We start from the raw sequence: 13,801 nt of genomic DNA on the forward strand, positions 1-13,801 counted from the left end.
AGGTCAAGACTTACTTTTCATTACATTTTTACCTCTAGTTGTCTTTTCCTACAACTCTCCCACACATTCAGAGAAATACCCGAGCAGCGATCAAACACAACTTCTCCAAAGGATTTCACATTTCAGTACATAAGTCAGCTGAAAACAGTACATTTAACACATGCCAACCAAGTCTGCTTTTTTGGCCCTTTGTGTCATGGTATCTGCCTCCTCTACCTCTCAATGAGTCACAGCACTAAGGGCAGGAAACACTGAAAGAAGTTAGTAGGCAGTGAGTCCTAGGGTTCTTACATTTCCAGGTCCAATCAAGTAACAAAAACAGACAGATGGAAACTGTTGAAAAAATACCTGTCCTACCTGTGTTTTTGCTTTTTGCTCAGAAGCAGCTGTGCTACTGAAGCACAGGTCTCTGCTTCCTTCACAGCATCTCTGAGCCTGCGGAAAAGATCATTCTCTGGATATTTTCTGTCTTCAGCATCCTCCAACATTACTCTCAGCTCGATCACATCTGTAATTAACAGTACATAAATAATTTGTAGGCAAAACCAAAAGAGATTTTAGGCCTGCTTCATAGGCCTTCAATCAAGGTTCCAACAGGCTAGTTCAATTTGAAATGCAAAATGAGTTGCATTACACTCTCAGATTAGCTTATTTCTTTTTTCCACCAAACAATACACAGTGTTTCTCTCATTAAATGAGAACACAGAACAAATGTACGAGTTTCAGAACATCCTACTATGAATGACAGAAGTCTGACCTTTCTTGTGGTTGAGATTGGCAGACAGAGCCTCTGTAACTCTACTGACCCAAGTGTCATAAGACTGTGCTCTAACTTTCACTCCGTAGAGCAAAGAAGGAAGGTCTTCTAGTGGATACCGGTACCTGGAAATATGCAAGGAAAATACAGAAAGAGTATTAATGCCCATATACAAAGGCCAGGATATTGCCTATATTGAGTTTTTCCAGCTACAAGGCCAGAAAGACAGAACATGTATAACACCTGCTGCCTTGGAACCAAGAAACAAGAGAAGACGATAAAAACACTCCTTAAATAAAGGAAGAGAGAAGTGTGGCCAAATGTTGTATTTGGTCACTGGTATCCAGCAAACTATTGGATATGGAAGAAAAGTGGGGAAAAAAAATCCTGTGTACCTTAGACACTTCTTCTGCATGGGACACGGACATAAATCAGACGGATGGTATAAGCATACCAGACGCTCAGGATTACAGGAACATGTAAGAGCTGACAAGAAGCACGTGGTTCTACAAGCTGTGCACTGACGCTCATCATCTGGAACCAGTTCAAACACCTCTTCTTCAGACATCAACACTCCCTAACAAAAAAAAATTAGACACTTGCTAAAAACTCTAATCCAGGCTGGGGGAGGGGGAAGCAAAAGTTCTTTTGCAAGCAAAGTAAGAGAGTTGTCTTATTACTCACCATCTGTACAACAGACTCCCTTAACCGTGTCTCTTCCTCTATCATTAGAGTCATCTCCTTGCAGACCATGGCAGCCAGCCCAACATCCAAGCACTCTGGATCTGCAGCCATCTTGAAGATCAGCTCTTCATGGGAGAAAACACAATGACGTCCTAGCCTTCGGTAATGACTCACACACTGACGTCCAATGGGAAGCTACAAAAAAACGACATCTTTCATTCTGGGAAAAGACATTTCAAGGTGATCTCTTAGCTCCCACTTTCCTTCCTTTGACAAAACCTGGGAAAAGACTGAGACTAAGAGAGCTGTATCTTATGGGACAGAGCCAATTATAACAACCTTAAATCACGTCACAGATGAGGACAAAGAGGATATCCACGTTGGGGGGGGGGGGGGGATCTGCTATAATCTTATGTGCCTAACTTTCAGACACAAGTTTAAGAGTTGTCCTAAGCTCTTTTTACTTCCAGTGGAAAGAAACTGGCACCAAAAAGAAGTCATCTGGTCTATGCTAAGGTGAATGCATTGCCCTCTGGATATTACTATGCTTGGACATAGACATTCAACACAAGATACCTAGAGTTAACCAAAATTGATATTTCTCATTTTATGCCTTTTAAAGCAAAAAATATAAAATGCTAGATGAATTTGCTACATAGATTTCTGGTTACATTTTGCACAAGCAAAGGAAATTTCACACGGCTGGTGTAAGTTTAGCAGTTTTTCACAGAGGCTATACACAGATTACATCACGAGCACAGGAGAAAAGAACACTGACACACTGTCAATCCTGCAGACAATCTCTCTGATGAATGAATAAAATTCTCTGATTAAGGACTAAAATTCCTATTTGAAGGTAACAAAAAAGAAGTTAGAGACAGATAAACTACAGATGAGATCGTACCTTCCAACTGTAAACCCTGGATAGTGATAGGACACACCTCTAAGAACCTACTGAAGAATCCACATAAACTAAGCTCTGGTGTGGCATGGCTATTAGAACAAGCACTAATATGATTTAAAGGTGCAATTAGCTGGCAGAGAAGGAGAACAAAAGACTGTTATATGCCTACCTCCAACACTCAAATAACAACAGCTGTTCAGGACAATACATTAATCTGTATCAAATTCAGAAAAAGCCATCACAGAAATACTAGCTAAAGGTACTGTGAGATGTCACTTTTTGGTTAGATCAATACTTAAGAAGGAAGATGTTGTGGTTTAGCCCCAGTCAGCAATTAACTACCACACAGCCGCTCGCTCACCCTCCCCCCCTGGTGGGACAGGGGAGAGAATCAAAAGAGCAAAAGAAAACTCATGAGTTGAGATAAGAACAGTTTAACAACTGGAACACACACACAAAAAAATTGTAATAAGAAGGAAAACAAGAGAGCGAGAGAGGAACAAAACCCAGGAAAAAACAAGCGATACAACTGCTCACCACCCCCCAACTGATGCCCAGCCAGTCCCCAAGCAGCGATCGCTACCCCCCAGCCAACTCCCCCCCAGTTTACATACTGAGCATGACATATGGTATGGAATAGCCCTTTGGTCAGTTTGGATCAACCATCCTGGCTGTGCCCCCCTCCCAGTTTCTTGTGCGGCCAGCAGAGCACAGGAAGCTGAAAAGTCCTTGACTAGTGTAAACATTACTTAGCAACAACTAAAACATCAACATGTTATCAATATTAATCTCATACTAAAATCCAAAACACAGCCCTATACCAGCTACTAGAAAGAAAAGAAAAATAGAAAATACCAGCTGAAACCAGGACTGAAGACCACATGCCAGAGTTTCAGTTTGAAGCTGCTTAAAATTATGTGCTCATCAAAATTATTTTGTGTAATGGAAACTCACATCAGTCTTTAACTGTTGCAGCAGGAACTATAAACATAAAACATACTATGTAACATAAAAGACTACTCTTCAGATAAGAAAGTTACTAACATTCTCTTTGCAAAGGTGACCTAGCAGAGACATAGCAAACATATACAGAAGAACAGACCCAATCAGCAGTACAGAAGTTCACAGCTTCAGCAAAGTTATATCCCTGGTTAAATCCAGAGTGATAGGCACGAGGAAAGGTCACAACAAACTCGCCAGCACACTGATTGGTCCTGTATACCTAATACAAGTGAGGATAAAGGGGAAAAAAAAAAAAAAGAAAAAATATTAAACTTGCAACAGACTTTAATACACGTAATTACAAGGCATTTGAACACCACTTTCTTTACCTATATAACACCACAGGCAACATAGCTACCCCAAAAGTGGTAAGGATTGGTTCCATCTTCTTAAAGTGAATCCTCAATTTACAGCCTTACTCAAAAAAGCTGAATATATAAGCCAACAGTAGAAAATTCTCTTTATGAATCCCAAAAGGGATGTTTCTCTATCATCATTTAATCCATCGCACCACAAAGTGAAAAAGCTTCTGGAAACAGTTTATGGTTTGCTTTGTTGGGGTATTTGCCAGGGAAGCAATTTATCCTAAGACAAAAGCAAACGATAGTGACTGCTGCTTAAAGTCTGCAGTCAATTATGTTTGATCAAAAAAGTATTTTGTAATGCTGAGATTTCTACTGAACATAAGACAAGTATTTTACTGTCAAAAGATATTAAAAGGATTTCACAGACAAACTTGCTGCTATGGCAAGGTGGGATTTTTTTTAATTAAAATGTAACACACAATGTACACTTTTTCTAGAAAATATTTTATGTAAGAAGCTTGGCACACTCACTTCTGATATAATTTAAATTTCATGGTGAGTCTAGAGAATATTCTAGAAAATAGCTTTAAAAAACACCCCATAACTAATTAATTAAATATGTAAATGTCCACTATAAAAATTCTTCAGAGTTATGCCAAACCATTGTTACACAAATCTGTCACAGAATGAAAAAAAGAGAGCGCATAGGAGTACTTATGCAAAAAATGCTCATGTGCTACTCACTGGTACACCATGTTCCATCAGCACATTGGGGTTCATAATAGTGACCAGCTGATGGAGGAGATCAGGCTGGGATTCAAATAGCTCAGGAGCCAATTCCTTCATCACATCCTCCAGCTGCTCTGCTGCATGAGAGGGCACGCCATACCATGTCTTCGGCTCTCCCCTAACAAAACACAACCACAGTAATGAACATATTACTTAAAAGGAAAGTAACGGTGCCACCCGACTGCAAAGTGTACCTCAAGTCTAGCACCACTGTCCACACAAGCCAAATATTTTGCATATAGACACAGAAGTGTCTTTAATCAACAACCATCTTCTTCAGGATGTATCATTCTAATCTGAAAAATCAATTACACTACAACACAATTCTCAACATACCTCACAGCAGATTTGCCTTGACAGGTCTAACGTGGAAGATAATTGTCATTTACCATGCTCTAAAGGGATAAAATGGGCAATTATTTTCCTTTAGGAAGAAGAAAGTTTAACAAACAAAACCTTGGCCATCACAGCTAATGTTTAAGAGAAAAGAGGTCACGGTACTCCTCCACTCACTTTAGTTAGGCTTGAGGTAGTCCTATTCCTGAAACAAATAGAATAGTATACCAGCTAAGCAGAAGTGCAATGAAATATAAGCAATCCTTCTAATATAGTTAACCAATTTCTGAAAACCAGTGGTCTGCTGGAATCTTAAGATAAAAAATGCCTAAGAACATGATTTAGCTAAGTATGAGGGAAGAAAGAGATTAACAAGACCAAAACTAAACAGAAAATTACTTGAGAACATATTATTCCAGTCCTTCCAGTCCCATCTTAACCTAAATAAACTGTAATGATCTAGTATCTATAGTGCTAACGTTTATTTTTTAATTTTATTTTATTAAGAAGTACAAGCAGTAGCCTGCTGAAATATCTGAAACTGTTTACATAGCACTATTTAACTGTATTAATCATCTTGTCACCAACCATCCCAAAAGTTAGGTGAGGCACAGTCCAGCATTTTCTGTGGTTCCTCCAGGCTTCAGTGACACCTGCTGGTAGGACACAGCTAGTAAACCCCAGTAAATAACCACTACTCTGTATCTGGGCTGCTGGAATTCACCAGCCGACACAAAACCCTCACATACTGATCTAGGTAACAGCATGCTGAGGACAATAACTGAACTCAAAACAAAATGAATCCCCCTCCTGAGCCTGTGGGTCAGATCTTACTAGCAAACATGCTTCTCCAGAAATGTGCAATCACAGTCTAAAGGCTATCAACTCATCCTTACCAGACGTACAACAAACTTTCTATTCTGAAGGGGTACTTCCCACAGCTTCTCCCTCCTTCCCCCCTGCTCCGTCCACTGTGACTGAGCATGATGAACTGGGAATACTGCAATACAAATAGTTAATCTGTCACGATTTTTCTTTTCAAACACAAAAGCTGAACTCCGGAACACTTCCAGGATTGTTCTGAAAGTCAGAATTACTTTCAAATTTCTCTTCTCTTGACTAGGAGTATTTCTGTGTATACATAGATCTGCTGCTGAACTGTCAGCTCTGAAGCCTGTGTAAGCCGCTAGGCAGCGGCCTTCATTTCCAACCTAGGGGCACACCAACTTTAAATCATAAAGCAGTGAACCAGTGAACTCTAATTCAGTTCAAAACCAAAAGCTTTCTTAGAAAAGATGTGAGCCTGTAAAGCATGATTGTACAGTTACACTGGATTTTTGGCAACACAAGAACATTTAATCAGTTAATGAAAAACAGTAAAGTGTTTAAAACAGTATCTGTATTCGCTTTTAATCAGCCTCAGCTAAGAATATGGACTGCTCATCACATTTAGCTTTTTGGTTAAAAAGTCATCAGCATGCATAGGCATTTTCAAGTAGAACTACAAATTGACTAACAGCAAACAGGGCAGTATAAGGTAAAGGCACAAAGGAGAGCCCATACCAATGCAAGTAGTTGATGGAATAGCTCCAGTGATCTTCAATATGCCAGCAAAATGAGGAGAAGCACATCCCTACGTACAGCCAAGGTACCTTCATGCCAGAGATATCTGCATTGATGTGAGCAAGGACTGATTGTTCTAGAATTGGCATGTTATTCAAGTTCCAACCAGAAAGCGCATAATCCTGCCAAAAAAAGGAGAAAATTCTGAAAAAATCAGAAGAACGTAAGGACACCAACTCCAGAAAAGGAAAGTACAAAGGAAGAGATAAGCCTATCCATTTCTATAGTAGACAGTAGATAACATTCTGCAACAACGAAGCATCAAAACTAGGAAATAATTCCTTAAATACCTTAGCAATTAATCAGACTAAGATTTAAGGCCAGTCCTAGTATTTCAACATGCATAGCCCATCTTCTTTGGATCAAGGCTTATATACTTGGGCTTTGATTCTTGCCCCCCCCCCAAGTTTATAGGTTTCATGCTTTTCTGGTGGAACAAAATACTAGCAACACTAGTAGAAGAACAAAAGATAAAATTCTTCAATAAAATAGGATAACTTAAGATTGTAAACAATGCAGTGAATCTGATGATATTATTTCAGCTCTTTTACTGCACTGCAGTTTATCTTGACCTTCTCTATGTATTACTTCAGAAATTTCTCTCGAGAAATTCCTACACACTCATTTCTGAGAAGACAGCATCATCAGTTAAGCAATCCCACATTTACTTTCAAATACACACAATTTGTACAAAAACTGAGAATCCAAACAGACTGCCACTGTGCTTTAACATTAGTCTTTCCACATTAAAAAAAGCTGTTAGCACAGATTCACAGTCATTTTAGGCATATCCCATAGTTGCTGAAAGGACTGGTCACACCCTCAGCTCAGCCACACATTCCTGCTGTTTCCTTTGCTCTGACACTATAAAGACAATACAGTGAGTCAGACGACTTAAGTGATCTGGCTAGAAAATATTTTTTTAAATTACTACTTTCATACAAACAGATCAACAAGCAGTTCTGACTCACTAAGCAGCTACACAATCCCTGCATAGCCAATAAAGGTACAAGTAGAAAGGTGCAGGTATGGATGGAAGACAATAATGAGCAGGATTACTTCTTCCAGTGAGCAGTCTAAATTGATTTGGGGCTGTGTAATCATGAAACCACACCTTTACTCATTTCCTCTGAATTTAAACATATAAGCAGCCAGAAAATTTATATGCTACAGTAAGGTCTGAGGGAAAATAGGTAATATACTTACCAGATGTTCCTCATAAAATTTTCTATAACGGGATGCTGTATCTACATCTTTTCATTCTTACAGCATGCACAGTCAGAAACAAGCTAAATCCAATTAGTTTGTTTTACCTATTAAGAACCTCCTAAAGAGATTAGAATCATGTTTCTGTAGCTAACTCTATAACGAAAAAGTTTGGAACAAGAAAGAAAAAAAAATCTTATCAGTCTCCTAATACTTGGACATACTGTAACAACTTGCACATCTTTGCCTGCTAAGATTAAGTGATACAAAGCAGGTGTGACTTAATGAAAAACAGCTTAGCTATTAGCAACCAGATCTGTAAAACACCTAAAATATCAGATTAATGCCCTGCTCAAAAAGGAATGTTAAGTGCACACAAAAGCCTTAAGCAATTTCTTCATTAAAAAAATCCACGCTGATTTCTGACCTAAATTCTTAATGTGAAATCTCATACAGAGCAAAGAATGGGGTCAGTTTGCATATCCTGTTCCTCACCTCCTCCTCTGGCATCAGCTTTCGTCGGCCATCCTTCACTGGGAAGCCACTTCCAAAGTCCTTGGATGAGATATCAGCCCCATATTCCACAATGACGTCTTCTTCTATGCTGCTCACCAATCGCCAGAATTCTTTTTCTACGAGCTCAGTGGGAACCATCTGAAAGTGGAAAAGATATTAGGGTATGTGCAGATAAGACCCAACATAAAAGTTATCATTCAAGTAGTAAATCATTATTAATCCCCCGTGAATTCTGAAACACCAAGGCCACTCCCCCTCTACCCTCCATCTCTTCAAAATCATACAGTTTGGTCTGTATTACTTAGTAGTAGCTGCAATGTCACAGAAATAGGATGCCACATGATAAGGGATGGAATGAACAAAAAAGAAGATGGGGTTACCAGAAGTACAGCTAAAAAGAATGGGATAAGGAGACAGCCAGCAGAAGCTAAGCAGCAAACAGAAGGAACAGTATGCAAAGTCCAAACCATTTCAAAAGATAACAACCAGAACTTCTGAGTAACAGTAAGGAAATTCAGATAAAGAATTGCGTTCAAGAGTGTAGTCTTCATCATATAGCTCATTACAATTCCTACTTATATGCATTTATTTATGAAGCTTATTTGTAAAATAAGCTTTGTTCCTTGCTTTGCTCCATGTCCCAAAGCTGTATCATAAATTTGAGTCCTTGAAAGGTAGAAGCTTTAGCAAGAATGCCCATAAATTACCAAAGAAACCCAAGAGGAGAAGGAGCTTGGTGCTGCATGCAGTCTACAGGACAGAGGAATCGTGGATGTGTGCCAAAGCAGAAATGCTAGTTTTAAAAATGCTGCTGATATGCAGAACAAAAAAACCTTGATTATCAGACAGACTCAGTTTGTTGACTTGTCTACAAGAAAAGACTGTAACAGGGAGGAAAACAATTATTTATCCTCTGAACAAATTAAACCAAGACAAAAGCCATACGAAAGGCAGAAGAAAGACCCTTTTGCCAAAGAACAACAAGATACTTGGTTCAATTAATCAAAAAGGGCAAGAACTTAACTACAGTACGGTCAATAAGGTATACCCTAAAAAGCAATAAAGCTATCTATCCATCACAGGAAAATGGTGAAATGACGTTGAAATGAGACCAGATGCCAGAAAGCTAAATCATTTGTTTACATGTTTGAAGCTTATGGTGCCTCTTTAAACAAAGCTAAGATGCCTCAGCAAAAATTCAGGATCAGCTGAAACCTCTTCTCTTTTTCCCCTGCAAGGAATCACAACAAAAGTTGAAACTCACATGGACAGGCATGTTGAAATAATCAGACTTGAAGTTATCAGCCATTTCACCAAAGCTCTGGAGAGTATATTCCCTGACTGCTTGTTCAAATCCAAAGGCCTCACGGGGTTTGTTGCATTCCTAGGAGACGGAACATAAAAATATTGATCCCTGCAGCAGATTATGACACAGTTACATTTTTAGCAAAAAAACCTACTGTCCATCCGAGTCCTTATCAAACACAATAAGCTATCAGTTTTGAGCGCTCTTCTCAGCTGAGGAAGTGCTACCACAACGGAAACAGAGCAGAATTAATTGTACAGAAGCTAATCTAACACAGTAAACCCCAATGCTACACACTTCTGCTTTCCTGTCCAAAACTAAGTTTCATCATCTACTGCTGCCAGCCACAGAGTAAGACAGTACACAGCGGTAAGACATTTCTTAGACACACTGGATTCAAGCACCTGCAGAATAACTGCACAGGAAGAGACCTGGCAAGTGCTTCAGTCTTATCAAGTCAGCAAATCATCAACTGATTTGGAGCTGTGGAAGTATACAGAAGGAAAGCGGAAGAAGGAAATTGAAACAATGCAACACAGCTAACAACAGACATGGTCCGTCTGACAGAAAATCTTCAAGTCTTCCACTGTTCTATCCCCATTCATCCCAAGAGCGCAAAAAATACTAGTTCACATTTCAGCTGCTCTCCCCACCCATTTCTGTCCTTTTTGCAGCCCCTTTGTATCTGACACAATGTTTATATATACAAGACATATTTGAACCCAAACATGACATAGAGCTATCTGATAGTCAGCTGTTCAGTCATAAACAAACAGGACTGGAAAGGAATTAAAGAGATCAGTAGTTTCTTTTTCTTCAAGAGGAACTATCCTTAGACTATGCCCAACTTTTATCAAAGTAGTTCTTAAATGGAGCCTGCAACAGAGAACTACAACATCTGTAAACAGTCAAACAATGTTGACCTGAATATATGTAAAGAACCCTTACCCTGTTCTTCCTAGCTTCTGTTCCAGCACCCTGCTGTTAACATTACATTAAGCATCTGTGCACAATTAACATTTAAAGTAAAAACTGAGGCAAAAAGCACTACTGAGCATTTCAAACATCTTTCTGCTGTTACTTGTTTACTCTCCATTATATAACATAGCTATGTTTTTTCCCTTTTTCCTCTTACTTTCAATGTATTTCCAGAATTTTTCAAGTACTTTCTGTATCATTTGCCACTAACAACTTATTTGGTACCTTAACTTTCCTGATTTTGTCCCTACATGTGTATTTTTTTCCTTGGGAACAACATATCCCTGTTTTTACTAGTAGCAGTAGTACTGAAATTTCTTGTGAGTTTCCACATTCTCAAACCACTGCAGTCACTACATTTACTACCATATTCTCTAAATTACCTCCACATTGGATTGCTGTAGTTTGTTAATACTCCTTTATTGCTCTATCTTAAGGGAACAATAAACAAGCAGCTTAATCCACTCTGTGAGCGGCAGCCCAAAGGGTTACTTGCATCTTTTCCCTTGCCTGTAAGTATAAATTTCCACCTCTCTCACAACAGCATTTGCCTGAATTCATCTGACAATCTAATCTCTCTTGGTGAAGAGTTAGAGAGCAGCGAGCTGATCCACCTCATCATGTGGCTGCACAACTATTCAGGCACCACCATAAAGAAAACAGCAGAAGCCCACAGCAGGAAGGGTGTGGGGAATGTGGGGGGAAATGGGCATATACACATGTGTGTACGCGACTGCCCCTTTTGGAAAAAAAAATGGTCTAAAAAGTTAAAGCCAGTCACAAAATTACAGATTTAGAAACAGTAAGCTTTTTTCCTCAGAACCCTACAACTACCAATTTCCTGAGCTAGCGAAATTTGTTTTCTTAAGACGAATACCAAGCCAATCAAATGATGTTTGCTGCCTTTAGGCTGTTGATCAGTCATCTCTTGGAACTTGGTAGCTCTTTTTTGAACAATGAAATTCAACTAGCTTCCACTTTCGGAGCCTCAACAGTTCCTTTTCTAGTCTAAACCAAATCTAAAATAGCTACAAATTTTTGAATTAGTTCTTTCACTTTCTGCTACAAGCTATTCTGAACAATGCCATAATGACTTCCCAATAATCAAAGCTCCCTGTTACGCCTAAACTGCATACTTTGATTACTTCATAGTTACAAAATGTCTCAATCGTTATGCTGAAACTCCTATCACAACCCTACTTCTCACCCTAATTTCCCACTACCAGCTTATCAAATTGAGTTTCAGCTCTTAGCATACAAAGGCCAAAGTTTTAGCTGTCACATAGCTGTATAATAAAGAAAGGTTATGCCCAAGCTCTAGAAGGAACATTTCTCTCTCCTTATGGCTCATCAACCAAGTACAGCTGGAAATTCACAGGTCATCTTGACAATATTCCAAACAAAACTACGGCTTCTACCCACATGGAACAGCATTAAGCTGAACTGCTCTTCTTCTGATCTTTCCAGGAATACAAATATACATACAAAGCTTGAGTAGTTCTTGAACTGTACCTCGGCAACACACTTTGGACACCTCCAGTCACCTTTGGGTACATCAGGTAAAGGAGGAATCAAGCAGAAAGTGTGATAGCTGTCATCACATCCATCACACAGGAGCAGTTTGTCCTCATTATTTCCTCTGCCACAGAATAAGCAAACGTACAGATCAACCTGTGGAGAAAAAAAAAGAAAAGAAAAGGAAAAAAAAGAAGACATTACAAAAAGTTTCCTCATCCAGAACCTGCCTTCCTTAAACTAAGGAACAAAGGATGTAATCCTAAAGTCCCACATATGAACATCAACGCGGTCTCCTCTGGTTTTTGAGAAGCATTCGTAATGAACAATTATGGTTCAATTTCCCAAAGTAGTAGTATGTGGGAGGCAGGGGGACTTTGGGTGCTGCAAAATAACTATCCAGTTCAGTTGGACCAATGTTTTCTATATAACTCAAAGTAGCATCTCATTCACCTTATTCTAAGGCAAAAGAGTAGGTTACAGTTTTTTAGAACTTCATGCTCTCCCTCTCTTTGGGCCTCTCTCATGGAAAACAATTCAAACTAAATCCCTACAAAGAGCACATGGCTGAGGAATAGCTCCAAAAACTATTTCAGAAATGTACATGCCATCACTTGCAACAGCATAGTGATTATCTTTGCAATGAAAAAGAAGAGGTAATAAAACCCATGAACCTACAGATTTCAATCTAAAAATCCAAGGGGAAGGGAATAAAACTGCATGTAAAGGTACCAACTTCTTTCTCATTTTCTCCAAAATAAAGGATAAAAACTCCAAATGAGAAGAGACAAGTATTAATCCCAACACAATAGCAAACAATTTTCGCAGGTGTCTGTCCAAGATAATCTCTCAACAAGAACACCACCAACTGGGAGATATTCTCAGGGACCAAAGAGAAAACGGTATCAACAGGTTTCAAATTTTCTTTGCTGTTGCTTCCTGTATTGTCCAAAGGACTTGTAATTTAATATGAACATTTAATATAGTACTGAAAATCTATAACATAATCTAAATGAAGAAACCATGTATTACTTTATCACAGCTAAAAAACTATCTTATGTCTAAATTTTTAATAACAACATGAACTTCATGAATAACACTTGCTCCAAATTCTGCTACTACTCCCATCAGTCACTGGCAACTCAGGCTATGCATATTTCCTTCAAGCAGCTCAAAATAACACTAGAAGTGGTGGGGTTGTTTTTTGTGGGTCTGTTATTTTCATCAAGATGTCACAAAAACATGTGCTTTTCAGCTGATTAGGTTCACACAGTTGTGTTAAATACTTGATGTCAACCCCATCTTAGTTACACCAGCCTAGTTAAGTAGCTAGGTGTAGCTTCCTAGCTACGCAATGATACACTTCTTCAGAAGATTTCTCAGGTTTCTTAAGAACAATCTTAAAAAATAATGCAGTTCTATTAAGAGATGTATCATTTTCCCCTTTTTAAAAAAATCCATGCACTCACCCTCATGGAATACCATGTCTGTCTAAAACACCAAACTGGTTGCAAGTATATAAAAGGGAGGGAGGGTACCTTAGCAGAAATTTCCAGGTTCTCTTCCCAAAACTAAAAATGAATTAAAATGGCAGTCGTAACAGGATGCTATTCTGTGATACTCACTAGTTACCTATCACTGATAATACCTTCTTCTCTCCAAATTCATATTAATGTATGCAGTCTTTTTTACGTCAGCCCAAGTGATGATTTGTCAAATACAAAGACTGCATTGAAATACATATTCACAACAAGCAGATCTGTGATTACACAATAACCACAAATAAGCCTGCTAGCCATGTAACAAAACACAGTAAGACTTTGATGATATATAACTACATTTATCAGGGCAGAGGGGATAAAAAGAAAAAGGTATATTTT

General features: G+C 38.7%; 1 protein-coding gene across 3 annotated transcripts in view; it reads right to left on the minus strand.

Moving 5' to 3' along the window:
- KDM5A (lysine demethylase 5A) overlaps positions 1-13,801 on the minus strand; it is a 53,384-nt gene that overhangs the window by 24,636 nt on the left and 14,947 nt on the right. For all 3 annotated transcript variants that reach the window (XM_075504198.1, XM_075504191.1, XM_075504206.1), the window contains exons 8-17: positions 11,919-12,077; positions 9,387-9,506; positions 8,102-8,260; positions 6,341-6,522; positions 4,397-4,559; positions 3,448-3,567; positions 1,442-1,636; positions 1,153-1,334; positions 758-882; positions 358-508 (exon numbers count right to left, since the gene is read on the minus strand). In XM_075504198.1, coding sequence (XP_075360313.1) covers positions 358-508; positions 758-882; positions 1,153-1,334; positions 1,442-1,636; positions 3,448-3,567; positions 4,397-4,559; positions 6,341-6,522; positions 8,102-8,260; positions 9,387-9,506; positions 11,919-12,077 — 1,556 coding nt within the window. The remainder of the gene's footprint in view (positions 1-357; positions 509-757; positions 883-1,152; positions 1,335-1,441; positions 1,637-3,447; positions 3,568-4,396; positions 4,560-6,340; positions 6,523-8,101; positions 8,261-9,386; positions 9,507-11,918; positions 12,078-13,801) is intronic.

This window comes from Mycteria americana, chromosome 1 (genome assembly GCF_035582795.1).
Source record: "Mycteria americana isolate JAX WOST 10 ecotype Jacksonville Zoo and Gardens chromosome 1, USCA_MyAme_1.0, whole genome shotgun sequence".
NCBI lineage: Eukaryota > Metazoa > Chordata > Aves > Ciconiiformes > Ciconiidae > Mycteria > Mycteria americana.